Here is a 15,772-nt window from a genome sequence, read left to right on the forward strand (position 1 = left end):
ATGAAATAAACGAAGAGAACGAAAAAAATATCATTTTATTTCTCTACAATATATATTAACATTATTTTTGTATTCTCGAAGTTGAAGATGTAAAAAACGATCAAATTTTTTTAAGAAACCATATTCGTATCTATATATATATATTTTGAATGGGAATTAGAATACAAATATGTGTCGAACGCTAAATTTTGACATCTATATTCACATCCAATTGAATCTGGCATCGAATTCAATCCGTGTGTATCCTAACCACTTTCACCCCTAATTAAAAGAGGCCACATGAATTGTACCAAATCTATAGGTAGGTAGGTCCAAATCCATGTGAAAAGGGACAAATATGAGAGAGATTATTAGGGCATCTAAAATCAATAATAAATATGTCTTAAAATAAAAATATTTAATAATTAGATGTGACAATTTTTTATGGAAAAAAAATAGATAATTTCTTTTCTTTTTATGACTACATAATATATTTCAAAAACAATTATGATTGATCATGTTTAGAGTTGTAAAATATAGCTTATAAACCACGAGGGGATAGAACATATCATTTTAATTATTAGTCTATAATTTGCACTTAATTATTCTGCAATCTGCAAAATTTAACTATCTTATTTAACGAGATCTGTCGAACTGCGAATCTCTTGCTTTGACATTAGAGTTACCAAACAAAAAACAACAGTATGCGGTATTTTTCATATTATCTATTCAACAATTTCTAAATTAGGGTTAGTAAATAGGGATGATTACATATATGCCCTCAAAACTTCAGAAATATTTTATATACCTTTACTTATTTTTGTTTCAAACATACCCTATATATATTTCTCTGTTATTTAAAAATAATCCCGTTGTTAGTATCCTTAACCCATCTCAAAATTAAATTTTGATTAAATTTCTACCAGATTTAAAACAAAGTCAAAAATATCTTTTTGTCTCACAAATAAAAAAGTCTGGTGATGGCAGAAGAGTATATTTGAAAAAGCAAAATAGTAATTTCGCAGAGATAACAGCGGTAGTTCACAAACAAAATTTAGCTCTAAAAATATATTAAAAATAATATTTTTTTTAATATTAATCTTCTAAAAAAATAAATAAATAAATCAAATTTTTTTAAAGAAGTATATATAAGTAATTGCCCATGTTAAATAATAAATTAGATACAATAAAAATCGGATCTCATGGTACATAGACCGTGTGATCCGAACCCGAATCCACGAGTTCGATTCGCTCCGCCTCGGTTTGTGCGCTCCCACGAGTTAGATTCTCTCTCTCGGATTTTTTGACGTAATCTACGGTCTCCCCCTCATTAATAATTCCGAATTAAATCTAATTTCTCAAAAAAAAAAAAGAATAAAATTCGAAGGTTATATATACACCCCCATACTAAGAACAACTTGTTATGTAACCAGTTACTTAATCAAACTTAGCTTTTTCTGAGACTTTTGATTCCTCTTCGGAGGCGGCGACGGCGATGGCGATCGCGGCGACGGAGCAGGAGCTTCACGTACTGGCGGTGGACGATAGCTCCGTCGATCTCGCGGTGATCGCGAAGCTTCTCCGGAGATCGAAATACAGAGGTATTTATTTGTATGTAAATTCCTCTAATTACAGTTGTTTAAGTGTGATTTATGTATGAAGCTATTTTTTTTAGCTGTGAAATGAGTTTTTTTTCCCCTTTTTTTTTTGGGCAGTGACTACTGTGAATAGCCCGAGAAGAGCATTGGATCTCCTTGGCTTGGTAAATTTAAATTCAAATTATTTTTAAATACTACATGTTTTGTGAAATTTTGAAAAATTTTGATTTTTTTTAAATTTTTTTATGGTAGGATCCGAATGTTCACATGATAATTACGGATTATTGGATGCCTGAGATGACTGGGTATGAGCTCCTCAAAAGGGTCAAGGTTAGTTCCCAAATTTTCTAAGAATTTTTTTTGAATTAATTATGATGAAATTTATTGTCACAAATTATACAAAAATTTAAAGTATCGGTAGCGTTCTTTAATTTTTATATTCAGCACTCTCGCTAGTATATAAGATCGAGACATATTTTTTAGATGACGGAATTGGAGGTCGGGACATCGTCCTCTGATGCAATGTAAAATAATTTGAAATAACTGTTTATCTTTAAAAGTATATACTATTTAAATATTTTATAATTAATAATTTAAACTAAAAAAACAAACTTTAGATAGGTCCCTCAAATTCAATTTTTCTAATTATACAATATCCGACAACTTTTAATTTCGAGTTATTTCAAGTAGTTAATAAGTCTAAAATTTTATAAAATGCAATGACTCTATTAGTTATTAGTTCTTAAACATTAATCAAATTTATTACTTTATTTATTCAAAAATAAACTAAACTGTTAAATTCTAAAAAAAATTGTTAATTCTATATCAATTAAAATTTAAAGTTAAGATCTATCATTTTAAAAAAAATAATGAGCAATTTTGGGGTTCATCTTTGGTACCCATAACTAATTTGGATTTGGGAACATGATCTTAGCAGGAATCCTCAGAGCTTAAGGAAATACCAGTGGTGATAATGTCCTCCGAGAACGTCCCCAGTAGAATCAACATGTGTTTAAAGGAAGGGGCCAACGATTTCCTGATCAAGCCCGTTCAGCCGTCCGATGTATCGAAGCTGCGTAGCCGGGTGATGCGACGATAGCCGTCCGATGATCGGACCCTCTATCGGCTTGTACTCTGCTTTCTCCTTTTGATTTGTTGTCACTTTTTCTAAGAATAGTGAGATTAGAAAGATTAGATGAAAAAAGGGTAGTGCTCACTCTTTTTTTAATTTTTTTTTCTCTGTTTTTTTTTTTTTAGTGTTGTTCTCTAATGCATAATTATGCTATATTTTCCATCCTATATTGTTTTTATCTCCAATTATACTCTTTATTCGACCATTAAACTACATGAGTACAACGGGGTCGTGAACAACGGGGTCGTGACAACAAGTAGCTGAAAACCATCGCTATCTAAAATAGTTTGTAGATATTTTTGTTTTAAACTATAAAAATTGCTTCTGAACATTCTTGAACATTCTAGAAAGACTACCTGTTTTTGCTACTGTGTTATTCGATGCGCCAGAGGTTTTGATTTTTGTTTTCTTTGAAAACATCATATTAAGCGGTATAATTTAGTGGAGTTGTTTTTGAATTATTTGAAGTTTCTTGCGAAATCCAATTCGCATACTAAGCACGTGCTAATGTGAATGAGTCTCTACTGTCATGTTAAAAGGCTCAAATTCAATCCAAAAATTTTAACTTTTGAGTAAAAATACTCTTTAAATTATATACGGATTAAGATTTGATTTTGTATCCGATATGAATAATTTTTTTTTTTTCAAACATTATTCTCCAGTAGACGAATTTAAAATCCCCTGCTCACTCTCAATACCCCGGATCCAAAACCTAAATACCTCCAACGGCTACATGCCCCTTCCCGCCAAATTCAAATGCGACCTCCGCACCCTCTCCCTCCTCTCCTTCCCCACCCTCTCCCTCCCCTCTCTCCTCCAAATCCACGCCCACCTCCTCGTCTCCGGCGCCATCGCCGACCCCTTCGCCGCCGCCAAGCTCGTCTCCGCCGCCTCCTCCATCTCCAACCCCGGCCTCCGCCACGCCTGTCTCCTCCTCCGCCGCCTCCCCTCCCGCTCCGCCTTCCTCTACAACACCCTCATCGGCGCCCACGTCGAAAACGACCTCCCCGTCGAAGCCCTCGCACTCTATAAGCGCATGCTCGCCGCGGGCCTCGCCCCCAACAACTACACCTTCTCCTTCCTCCTCCGCGCGTCCCTCGCCGTCCGGTCCCTGTGGGATGGCCGAAAGTTCCATGCCCAGATCGTGCGGCTTGGCTGGGAGTCCTATGATTTTGTTCAGAACGGCTTGATCCATCTCTACTCCTCTTGCGGGTGTGTCGGCTCCGCTCGGCAATTGTTTGATCGGAGTCCGCATCGAGATGTGATTACTTGGACCTCTATGATCAATGGATATGCGAAATCGGGCCAAACGAGGACGGCGCGGGAGCTGTTCGATCGAATGCCCGAGAGAAATGCCGTTTCTTGGAGCGCCATGATCACGATGTACGCGCAAGTCGGGGAGTTCAAAGAAGCCCTCGACGTTTTTAACGAGATGCAGCGCTCCGGTGTTTGGCCTAATCAGGCGGGGGTCATCGGCGCGTTATCAGCCTGCGGGTTTCTTGGGGCTTTGGAGCAGGGGAAGTGGATTCACGCTTTTGCGAAGAGGAGCGGGATGGGTTTGGATAGAGTGTTGGGGACTGCGTTGATTGATATGTACGCGAAATGCGGGTGCATCGAAACTGCGTGGCAAGTGTTCGACGAAATGCCCGAGAGGGATGTGTTTGCGTATACATCCATGATTTCGGGTTTGTCGAATCACGGGCAGAGCTCAAAGGCGATCGATTTGTTTGATAAGATGCAGGGAGAAGGTGTGAGGCCGAACGAGGTCACTTTCATTTGTCTACTCAGTGCTTGCGGTCGAATAGGCATGGTCGATCGAGGGCGCGAGATCTTTAAGAGTATGAAAGAGGTCCACGGAATAGAGCCTGGGGTTGAGCACTACGGGAGTTTGGTGGACCTTCTAGGTCGCGCAGGGTTGCTCGAGGAAGCAAAAAGGGTAATTACGGAGATGCCCATGAAGCCCGATTCGTATGTACTGGGGGCTTTGTTGAACGCGTGCATGGCACACGAGGATGTGGAGCTGGGGAAGGAAATGGTGGAGAGTTTGGTAAGTCTAGGGCTTGATCATAGCGGAGTGCATGTTTTGCTATCGAACATGTACGCGTCAGCGTACCGGTGGGAGGATGTAATGGAGGTGAGGAAGAGGATGGAGGAGAAGAATGTGCAGAAGGTGCCCGGTTGTAGCATGATCGAGGTGGATGGCGTGGCTCGGGAGTTCGTCGCAGGAGACAGGTCCCACTTAAAGACGTCGGACGTCGTGTTGGCTCTTAAAGCGATGGACGAGCAAATGAAATCCTTCGGAGATGATCCTCGTGTTGGAGTTTTCGAAAATAATTTGGATTGGAGAGATACGCAATTCGATCACTAAATATATTGTTCTGGAGCTCTCTCGATGATGTGATGGATGTTGAGCTTAAACAGATAATCAGTGGTAGTTTACTCTTACATTTCCTGAAGTAGAAAGCAAGTGTAAACAACTCAATTGCACTGCAAGTTGTATTTACTCCGTCTTTTCTCAAATGGCCCTTCGCCTTATGTCCCCAAGAGGTAAGACCGGGGAGATGGGGAGATGGTAGGACACGGAGAGCTCAACATCCTACCCCATAAGCGGTGGAACATTTACAATTACGACCAACCGTACCTAGCGTAAGTGGCAAAAGGCTTGGTGGTTGGTATTCGAGGTCCCGAGTTCGAATCCTAGTTGATTCACATTTTTAGCTAAGTTTATTTCTAAATGAAATAAACGAAGCGGGTAACGTGCTATCTATCTCTCCAAAGAAAAAAAAAAAAAAAAATTTACAACTACGGTGCTCAAGATCGTCAATCTTGAACCTGATCCTGATGTCGAAGAAGAGATTGGGCGCAAGGGTACTATGGCGGAAGAGGACTAGGAGCAGCAACATAATCGTTTGTCTTTTTATTTATTTTTATTTTTTTTACCATATTGGTTAGTAAAATCCTTTATTATATTTGCTTTGTTATATTGTATATCTTTCAATCTCTTAATATAATATTGTATAACTTTTTATGTACTTATTTTTTTTCTATTTTTATGACTATTATTATTATTTGATGTAAGAATATTGACAAAATTAGTTTAATATAACGATCTAAAAACATCTTTTATGTTCTTGAGGGATAAGTATATAGCTTATATAAGATAATTTAAGCCTTTGATTGATTTGAGTTATGAAATGTTGTTTTCTATTGTATTTTTTAAAACTAAACTTTCGCCTTCTTTCAAATAGTGTAAATTTTGTTACTATTTGGTTCAGTAGATTGACATATATATTGTTCAAAGTATACTCAAATTGGTCACAGTTCCAACTGCACCAATTAAAGAGAGTAGCTTTAAACAAAAGATATTTTTACCTCCTTAATTATATTTTAAGCAAAAATTAAATTTTTTTATATTGGAGGTAATCTCGCTATCATATATATAAAATAATAAAATTTTAAAAATTATTTTCCAACGGTATGCAATTAAACAAATTATTTATAGTTGTAACATTTTTTACTATATCCAACCAAAATAGGATGCATACAATTGCAACCGCTGCATTTCTAACTGCATGCATTTTTAATTACACTGTATTTATAATTATAACTAACCAAGCGGTCCCTAACTGTATCTACCGCTGAAATGCATGAATTACTACACTAGTAATATATTATTTTTCTAAGGCTTCGTTTGATTCGGGTAGAAGCAAGAACTAGTTATTATAGGAATAAGTACAAGTATGAGGATAAGAAAAATAACGTTTGGATGAATATTGGGTTGTTCTCGGGGATAGAAAAGATAATATTTGAATAGATAATATGAAATAAGAAAAATAATGGATAATTATATATAGAAAATGGAGGTGTTGATAGAAATAGTTATACCCGCTTATTTCAGATATCCAAGAACTACTATTCTCGGATAAAAAATTTACGTTTGGATATAAAATGGATATGGAGTTATCCCTCTCCTTATCCCCTATCCAAGAGTGTTCCACACGGAACAATAACAATGGGAAAACGAAAGTGCTCCTTAATTCCACAAGCATGTTTTGAAAAAAAAAAATTCTCCATTATTTTTATTTTGACGTAGATCAGTGTCATGATTTAATTTACAAATACGAATATTGACTCTAAAATCCTGATAAGAGAACCATGCAAATAAGAGTTAATAGGCGAAACTAGTGGTTGGCTACACCCACACAACAAAAGTGCCCTTCGAAATAAATATGGGTGAAAGAAGCTGCAATTAAAATTTCCACATAGAACCGACCGTTTATAGAGTAAGTGGCAAAGAGCTTGATGGTTGGTATCCGAAATTCAAAATTTGAATTCTAGTTGATTCATATTTGTAGCTAATTTTATTTATAAATGAAGTAAACGAAATGGATAGCGTGCTACCTATTTCTCAAAAAAAAAAATCACATAGAAAAATTTATCAGACTTGTTCAGTTTAACGACACTTATCGTAAATTTGCTCTTTTTTTATTTTTATTGTATGATCGTTTTGGTGGGATTCAATAATGCGAATATAAAAAAGATATATTTGCATCATATATTCCAAATTCTGATTTATCTAACAAATTTTGCTATTAAACGGGATTGATATTTAGTGTTTTTCAATTCATGTCGCATTTTGACTAAAATATGGCCCATGGACTAAACCATCAATAAAAGTTTTTAAATTTAGCAAAATGTTTAATTTATACTCATAAAAAAAAGGAAAAATTTCAGAAACCCTCATGTGGTTTCATATTTTCTCACTTTACCCCCCGTGGTTTAAAACGTCTCAAATTGCCCTCCTGTGGTTTCGTTTTTATCTTTTCGGTAGCTTTTTCGTTAATATTTCATTAAATTATATACAAAAAATTTTAGATACCCATCTAGATTTATAAAATATTCACCTTAGTACCCTTTATTTTTAACTTTATTACTGATTTTTTTAAAAAAATAATGAATTGATAAGAAAAAAAGAAAAAAGAAACCATAGGGGGGCAAATTGATACATTTTAAACTACAGGGGAGCAAAGTGAGAAACTACGAAACCACAAGGAGGTTTTTTAAAGTTTTTCTATAAAAAAAAATTAAAAATTTACGATTAATATATAGAATCAAAAAAGCAAAAGCCAAGGGGCTCAAATCAAAATTCCTCATAGTTGAGGGGGTCTTCATACATTTTCAACTTATCCCCAATTCCCAAACACCAACCCCACAGCGCCAACTCGCGCGCGCACACGCACACAAAATGGGCCGCGATTCTCCGCACCGCGCTCGCCTCGCTCGCGCCCTCGCCCCCCTCCGCTTTATTATCGTAGCCCTCAACATGCTCGCTCTCGCGCGCGTCTCCTCCCCTCTCTTCTCCCCCCTCAAAACCCTAACCCTAACCCTAACCCTCACTCCTAAACCCCTCACTTGCCCCCTCTGGTCCTCCTCCTCCTCCTCCTCCTCCGGCTTTTGCCTCCCCCGAGGCCCCGAATCCACAACCTCCCCCCTCTCAGCCGGGTTCTGCGCCGCCGCGCTCTCTCCTTCGCCTCCTCCTCCTCCTCCCATGGCGGCGGCGGGGGCCGACGAGGGGCTCGACTCGAACCCTCTTCTTCGCGATTTCGACTTCCCCCCCTTCGATGTCGTCGACGCGAAGCACGTGCGCCCGGGGATCCGAGAGCTGCTGCGGAGGCTTGTGAGGGTTTCTTCTTCGTGTTTTTGCTCTTTTTCCCGATCGGGATCTAGGGTTTCTGTTTGGGTTGGTGATGTTGGCGTTTTTGGGATGGTGTAGGAGGCCGATCTGTTAGAGCTCGAGAGGACGGTGGAGCCGACGTGGCCGACGCTGGTGGAGCCGCTGGAGAGGATCATTGATCGGTTGCAGGTGGTTTGGGGGATCGTGAACCATCTCAAGTCCGTAAAGGATTCTCCCGAGCTCCGTTCGGCCATCGAAGAAATCCAGGCTCGCATATATTCTCTCCTTTGACGCTTCTGCTTTGTTTATAGACTAGATATTATCGAGCTTTTGATTCATCTGTTCCTGATAACTGTGCCTCTCTACTTCGTTCCGCCGCTCTCCTTCGGTATTAGGAAAGTAATTCGCTAATCATCACTTTGATAGATTGTTTGACATTATGATGTTTCTCTTGACAGCCTGAGAAAGTGAAGTTTCAACTGAGAATGGGACAAAGCAAACCCATTTATGAAGCTTTCAAGTCTATAAGGGATTCTTCATCTTGGGCGACCCTTAGCGATGCTCGTAAGCGTATAGTAGAAGGTAAACTTTTTATCCTACATAACGGCATTTAAAACAGAAAATTTTTGATGCTATATGTATGATTGATAGTTGTTTTACAATTTGTTTTTCTGTTGGTCGTGCTAACTAGTATCCTGAAAGAGTTCTTTTACGGGATCGTGCTTCTTCTTGCATCATTTTTTTTTTTTTTTTTTGTGGATTATGAAGAAGGAATGTAACAAAACTACTTTTGTTTGTTTCATATGTTTCAATACTGCTTTTTGGTGGTTAACCTAGAATAGTAAATTTATTCAACATGTTATCACTCATCACTTAGAATTGTTCGAGATATTTCATAGTTTCTGCAGCTGTGCAAAAGATAGTATCTGATACCTTGATAAGGAAAAGTGGTCTAGGTGGAGTCAGTAAAGTCGGTGCATGATGTTTTTGAGAGAAATGACCACTGATTGAGTGAAATGATGAAAAATATTTTTAGATATTCTCAAAAATGTGCGAGATAAGCTCTTTGATTCTTGTATGTTTGTTGTGGCTGGAGGGAAAATACAACCATTTGTTAAGGATTTTCAAGGTTATTTTATTTTGAATGATTATCCAAATTGGTAGCTCACAAATCACAACAATGGATGTATTCCAATTACCTTCTTTGGGTTCCTTGTATACTCTATATCTTGATTTAGGCTGTTAATTCTGAAGTTTCAGTTGTCCAGGGCTGCACCACTGAACTCTTTTGGCTCCTTGAAACGCAATTCTGGCGCATATGCCTTTTTTTTTGTCATTATAACATCACATGCTGTTGTTAGCAAGCAGAATTATGTTTGTAACTTTTGGAACAATATGATATATCCAGTTGTGTTTATGCACCTATGTTCTTATGATTTGATAGACAATTCGATCAGAGGATTTTTGTCTCATCGTCTTTTTCTACCTTTTTCCAGCTCAAATTAGGGAAGCTATTCTCAATGGTGTTGCGCTTGAGGATGAACAGAGAGAGAAATTTAATGAAATTGAACAAGTACACCTTTCGACATTCTTTTTAAATTTATTAGCTTGTAAATCTATCTTAAAGCTAGTTCTCTTTGGTAGTGAATGAGAGCTAAGATTGCTTGTTGACAGGGTCCATCTCACAGAATGGAAGTGAAATATGTCAAATATATTCAAGAAGGATTACGTAGCAGAATAAAATTATTGTTCTGTAATGCGTTGAACATGACTCTACATTTCGACTGAAATGCATATATACTCGTGCTTTTAATCAAGAGTTTCTGATGTCAATGGATTTCTTTTTCTTAGCAACTTTCTCAAACTGATTTCAGGAGCTTGAGAAATTATCACGGAAGTTCAGTGAAAATGTTTTGGATGCTACAAAAAGGTTTGAAAAGTTAATTACGGATAAGAAGGAGATTGATGGTTTACCAGCTACAGCACTTGGTCTTGCAGCACAGACGGCTGTAGCGAAGGTAATTCTACCTAGATTCTTAAGTACAAAAGCTGCATGTGCTATGCCTATGTTGGTGAGTTGTAAAAATTTCTTTCATCCTACTTGTGTTTTTACTTTTTTCTTGTCCTGCCAATATTATTAGGGGCATGAGAATGCTACCGCAGAAAATGGACCTTGGATTATCACATTGGATGCACCAAGCTTCATTTCTGTTATGCAACACGCACGAAATCGATCTTTGCGTGAAGAAATTTATCGAGCCTATGTAACCCGTGCCTCTAGTGGTGAACTTGATAACACTGCTATTATTGGTCAAATTCTAAAGCTTAGGTTGGAGAAGGCTAGACTTCTTGGTTACAAGAATTATGCAGAGGTGTGATTTGGTTGTCTTGTCTTTCTTTTTTGAAATTGCGAGTTCTAATGGTTTAAAAGGATTTTTTTCCCTTTTTTTTTCCTACTTCTTCCTTGGCTAAATAGAAGTTGTTTTGAAGGTAAGCATGGCAACGAAAATGGCTACAGTTGACCGAGTAGAAGAGCTTCTTGAGAAACTACGTAGTGCTTCTTGGGATCATGCTGTTCAAGGTACTGTTACGTCGTGTATTTCTTCTGAGCTTGTTGGATTGATGCTCCTCTTTGCCTCATCACCCACCACTTTTTTGATTTGCACATATTGGGCTGTATGCAAGATTTACTTGTTAATTACTATTTTCCAGAAACAGAGAGGTACTACTACTTTGATTGTTATTGTTACAAGTTCCTGAGTAGCTCTTGCATAGGAAAGTGAAAAAGGGTATGGAATGGCCTGCTTTTAGCACATGTTTTTAATACTTTGGAGATGTACCATGAGTCTTTCTGTCCTTTTAGTTTGTTATATCCTGGATGGGCAAAGTCACTTCTATGTTCTTCTTTCTTGATTTTTTATGTTTGTCTTCTTATTTTCGTTGCTTGGGTCTGACTTATGTTCATTCTTTTGGAATGCTAAGTCTTCATTTTTCATGAGCACACTGCAATCTCAGTTATCTTGTGATGCATGTAGATATGGAAGATATCAAGACATTTGCAAAGGATTCTGGTGCTCCTGAAGCCAATGAGCTGACCCATTGGGACATTAACTTCTGGAGCGAAAGGCTGCGAGAGTCTAAATATGATATAAATGAGGTTTCTTGTTGTCTACCATTGTCATGATTTAAGTACTTTCAGATATACGTGTTAATAATTCTTGCAATTCTTTGTAGAATTATGAAGGTGACATTTACATAAGCAATTATTGTTGATAGATAGTCGTCTACAAAATTGTACAATGAATAACTGTGCCAAAAAAGTGGGTGAAGAACTCATCAGTCATATCGTAACAACATTTTATGCAAGGCTGAATAGTTTATTTATTTTTTATTGCAGGAAGAACTGCGTCCCTATTTTGCACTACCCAAGGTTATGGAGGGCCTTTTTAGCCTCGCACATAAGCTATTCGATATCATCATTGAACCGGCGGATAGACTGGCTGCTGTAAGTTTATCTTTTATTTCATAATTTTGCACTATTATCCCAATGCAAACTATGCACTTTCTGAAACTTGATACTGTAATGGTTTTTTTTCTTTTTCCCCCTAGGTTTGGAACAATGATGTCAGATTTTATTGTGTGAAAGATTCTTCCAACAGTCCGATTGCCTACTTCTATTTTGATCCTTATTCCAGACCATCTGAGAAACGTGGTGGAGCTTGGATGGATGAGGTGTTTGGTCGCAGTCATTTACTTGCACGCAGTGGTGCCCCTGTCAGGTTGCCTATTGCTCATATGGTGTGCAATCAAATGCCGCCAGTTGGGGACAAGCCCAGTCTGATGACTTTTCGTGAGGTAATTGTGTCAATCGAAATTATTAAAATTTACTACATACATCAAGTATCTATACCTGAAAAGTTGAGCAAATAGTCATTTCTTATGTTGCTCGAGGGATTTTGACCTTAACTAGTAAATAATCTTGTAGGTTGAAACTGTGTTTCATGAATTTGGCCATGCCCTTCAACATATGCTTACGAAACAAGATGAAGGCTTAGTAGCTGGAATTCGGGGAATTGAATGGGATGCTGTTGAGCTGCCTTCTCAGTTCATGGAAAATTGGTGCTATCATAGGTGATGATTCAAAATATTTTTAATCAATAAGATTTATTGTGCATGAAAAGGCAAAATCTTAGATAGTTATGTTTTTGTTTCTATCATAGTTCAGTACTAACTAATTGATCAAATTCAAGTGCATTAATGAACCGATTTGAGAATTTGGGCACTATGAAGCTCATTAATTCTTTTAAAGAGATTATTTGTTTTTTTTATTTATTATGAATTGAATATACATGGCTTTTCTTTTACAGTCCTAAAACTAGCAAAAATCATGAACAAGATGGATGAGTTTGCTTGGATATAGTATGGTTACACTTCATTATGTGCTCTTGAGTCCTTAAATTCTTTAATCTTTTCTTTGTCTAGACACTTATACTGTGCAATGTCTAGATTAGATATATGGGGATTATTATGTCTTTCTTGAATTGAGCCATGAGTTACTTTGTAAAGGGCAATAAAAAATCTCTTTTACATTAAGCTACTCGCTCTCCATTCTGTTATCCAGAAAATAAAGTTACTTTGACATTATTTGATTTGTAATTTATGCAACTTTAGCTTAATGTTAATGTTAACAACCTATTGCTTAAGATATACTGTTTCATGTTAGCTAACTTAAATGGTGTATTAGCCAATGCAAATAAAGAAAGAAAGTTTCTTAACAATAACCACCACAATTCTGGCTGCTGTTGCAGAGACACCCTTTTGAGCATTGCAAAGCATTATGAAACTGGCGAATCTCTTCCTGAAGACGTGTATTTGAAGCTTCTTGCAGCAAAAACTTTCCGTGCTGGTTCTTTCAGTCTTCGGCAGGATCGTGTTGTCTTGTCTTGGATTTCTTAGGTCATTTGTATCAACAGTGTTACCTAGGCATCTTTCCTATAGCTAGCAAAATCCCTTATTGAGTAAATTTTACCCTACTGTTATACTTTTGTTTTAGTATTGATGTTTGCATCTGCACATTCTGTGTCATGATGATTGCACTCTTTAGTCCTACAGGCATTATCACTGGTCTTGGGAATTGGGATTTAAGATTAACTTCTGGCCGCAAATATGCCTCTTTATCCATTTTAGCCTTTATTAAGAAAATGGCAGTAAACTCTCCAGGCACAAATATTCCGGAAAAATATTCTTGCTAAGACAAGAAGTCATGCTTGTCGGAAAGCTGAAATGATTTCAGACAAAATACCACAATATTGGAATTTCCTTGTCCCATTGTTATTCCGTCTGTCGTTCTCTGAACTGTCGGCATGGGGTGCCTGACAATTTGAAACTTCAGAATTTCCATCTATCATTTGCATGATAAGAACTTTTGAATGAAAGATCATATTTGGTTGATTTCGTATGTTTTGAATGACTTTCTAGCTGTTTAAGAGATTTTGTTGTGGACCAAGTTATTATTTATGGAGTTGCTCCACTGTATAGCTTGTTTAAGACATTTAAACAGCCTCGTCATGCTTTCTTTCTCTTGACTCTTGGGTCACATTAAATCATATTATCTGTACATTACTTCAACCACAATTGCCCATATGGTTCTTAATAGGTATTTCTGGTCATTTGGAATGATTCTTTGACTGTTTCTTCTGCAGATACGATTTGCTAGTGTAGATTTGGAACTGCACACTAAGTATGATCCTGATGGACCGGTATCCATATATGATATTGATCGGAGAGTTGGGGAGCGGACCCAAGTTATTCCTCCTCTCCCAGAAGACAGATTTCTTTGCAGTTTTAGCCATATATTCGCAGGTTCGCTCATCCTCGAGTCTTGTATAAGTTAGGTTCATATTCTCTGCATTATAGATTCGACTCTTAAGCTCGAGTCTTGTACAAGTTAGATTCGTATTCTGTGCATTATATATTCGACCCTTTGAGCTCTAATATGCTTTTGTTCTTTTTATTTGCTCATAGGTGGATATGCAGCTGGATATTACAGCTACAAGGTACACCATTACGCTTATTTATTATTTTTTCTTGTCCTCCACGCATAAATGTCTCTTTAGATAGACGTTTGATTGTTCAGCGGCCAAGAACACAATGTTTTGTTCCTTCTCCCTATGATGCTTATGTGAGATCCTGTTTTGTTATTCGTCTTTCAGTGGGCCGAGGTGTTGTCAGCTGATGCTTTCTCAGCATTTGAGGATGCTGGATTAGATGATGACGAGGTACTTCTGTTCAGCGGCCAAGTACAACTTATGCTAATGCTTACGTGAATATAGCCGATAGCAAGAAATCGTTTTGTTTTTCCTACTGTGTTCGCTAACTGTTCTTGCAACAGGCTATCAAGGAAACCGGGCATCGATTTAGGGAGACAATTCTCGCACTTGGAGGTGGACGGTCTCCGCTTGAGGTTAGATTCATTGATGCTATAACCGTCGGTAGTTCTTGACTCTTACAGAAGTTCATCAGCATGGGCATGAACATTGCTACTTTTACTACGATTGTTTCATTCTAATATTCCTCACCACCTAACATTTTTCTACCATATTTTGGCAATAATGGCAGGTTTTTGTTGCTTTCCGGGGGCGAGAACCTTCACCAGAACCATTGCTCAGGCACAATGGCTTGTTGCCGATTGCCGCCTCTGCTTTATAGCCGCCTTCGTTTTCATTAACATGTTTGTTGCAAGTTTCCTTTCGAATAATGTATTCCTTCTTCCCTTCTAGGCGATTATTGTTAAACATTTCCCCGAAATGAACGGCATAATTTATGCATCATCAAAATCTCGTCTGTCAAACTGGCCTTGGCTTAGGAAGGTGTTATTTAACGTAATTTTGTTTACTCGGTTGGAGTCGGAATTGTAAACTGTGATATTGTTTTGTTTTGTTTTCCTTTATTGGGTTTCATAATTTATGGTAAAATCAATGGGTAGTAATTCGTTGCATGCTCTTATTTTTCTGCCTTTGTTAGGTGTAACTAGCCTATCAGCCATGGTGCTCAAAATGAAGCATCGTGATATTGTTGGGAATTATGTGAGATATTGGCTTCATTCTAAATTTGTTGTTCAATACGGTTTTGAAATTTGGATGGCAATTTTTAATATTGAAATGGATCTTTAAGATTCAAGCGTAAGATGGCTTATCAAGTAATAGCTCATCAAGTAGTTTTAATTAAATTTTGTTGTTAGTAAACTCTTGCTGAGGAGTTTCTCAACACGGTTGTGCTTTTTAAGACTCTTTTATCAAGGCTTGTTTCTAGCACAAGGTTGATCCAGCTCAATGGAACTGGTTTTTTTTTTTTTTTTTTTTTTTTTTTTTTTTGGAAGGTGCGTAACGT

The 15,772-nt window shown here is 37.4% G+C and overlaps 3 protein-coding genes across 5 annotated transcripts; all 3 read left to right on the top strand.

Moving 5' to 3' along the window:
• Nucleotides 1,317-2,798, top strand: LOC109727074 (two-component response regulator ORR6-like). 2 transcript variants are annotated; one of them, XM_020256957.1, is made up of 4 exons: nucleotides 1,317-1,580; nucleotides 1,695-1,741; nucleotides 1,830-1,907; nucleotides 2,512-2,798. In XM_020256957.1, the coding sequence occupies exons 1-4, from the start codon at nucleotides 1,475-1,477 to the stop codon at nucleotides 2,674-2,676; spliced, it is 396 nt and encodes a 131-aa protein (XP_020112546.1). In that variant the 5' UTR covers nucleotides 1,317-1,474; the 3' UTR covers nucleotides 2,677-2,798. The 2 variants fall into 2 exon arrangements, with proteins under 2 accessions (XP_020112546.1, XP_020112547.1); XM_020256958.1 differs by having other exon boundaries at nucleotides 1,335-1,580; nucleotides 2,515-2,798.
• LOC109727073 (pentatricopeptide repeat-containing protein At5g66520-like) lies at nucleotides 2,957-5,741 on the top strand. Its single transcript, XM_020256956.1, has one exon. It carries the CDS (start codon nucleotides 3,335-3,337, stop codon nucleotides 5,075-5,077), a length of 1,743 nt encoding a protein of 580 aa, XP_020112545.1. The 5' UTR covers nucleotides 2,957-3,334; the 3' UTR covers nucleotides 5,078-5,741.
• On the top strand, nucleotides 7,926-15,374 carry LOC109727072 (probable cytosolic oligopeptidase A). Of its 2 annotated transcripts, XM_020256954.1 has the most exons (17): nucleotides 7,926-8,386; nucleotides 8,483-8,650; nucleotides 8,842-8,965; nucleotides 9,880-9,956; nucleotides 10,258-10,401; nucleotides 10,525-10,755; nucleotides 10,874-10,964; nucleotides 11,419-11,540; nucleotides 11,781-11,888; nucleotides 11,993-12,238; nucleotides 12,369-12,514; nucleotides 13,192-13,309; nucleotides 14,086-14,245; nucleotides 14,408-14,439; nucleotides 14,596-14,661; nucleotides 14,775-14,846; nucleotides 15,002-15,374. In XM_020256954.1, the coding sequence occupies exons 1-17, from the start codon at nucleotides 7,955-7,957 to the stop codon at nucleotides 15,089-15,091; spliced, it is 2,427 nt and encodes an 808-aa protein (XP_020112543.1). In that variant the 5' UTR covers nucleotides 7,926-7,954; the 3' UTR covers nucleotides 15,092-15,374. The 2 variants fall into 2 exon arrangements, with proteins under 2 accessions (XP_020112543.1, XP_020112544.1); XM_020256955.1 differs by lacking the exons at nucleotides 14,408-14,439; nucleotides 14,596-14,661; nucleotides 14,775-14,846; nucleotides 15,002-15,374 and having other exon boundaries at nucleotides 13,192-13,339; nucleotides 14,086-14,222.

Source organism: Ananas comosus, linkage group 22 (assembly GCF_001540865.1).
Source record: "Ananas comosus cultivar F153 linkage group 22, ASM154086v1, whole genome shotgun sequence".
Lineage (NCBI taxonomy): Eukaryota > Viridiplantae > Streptophyta > Magnoliopsida > Poales > Bromeliaceae > Ananas > Ananas comosus.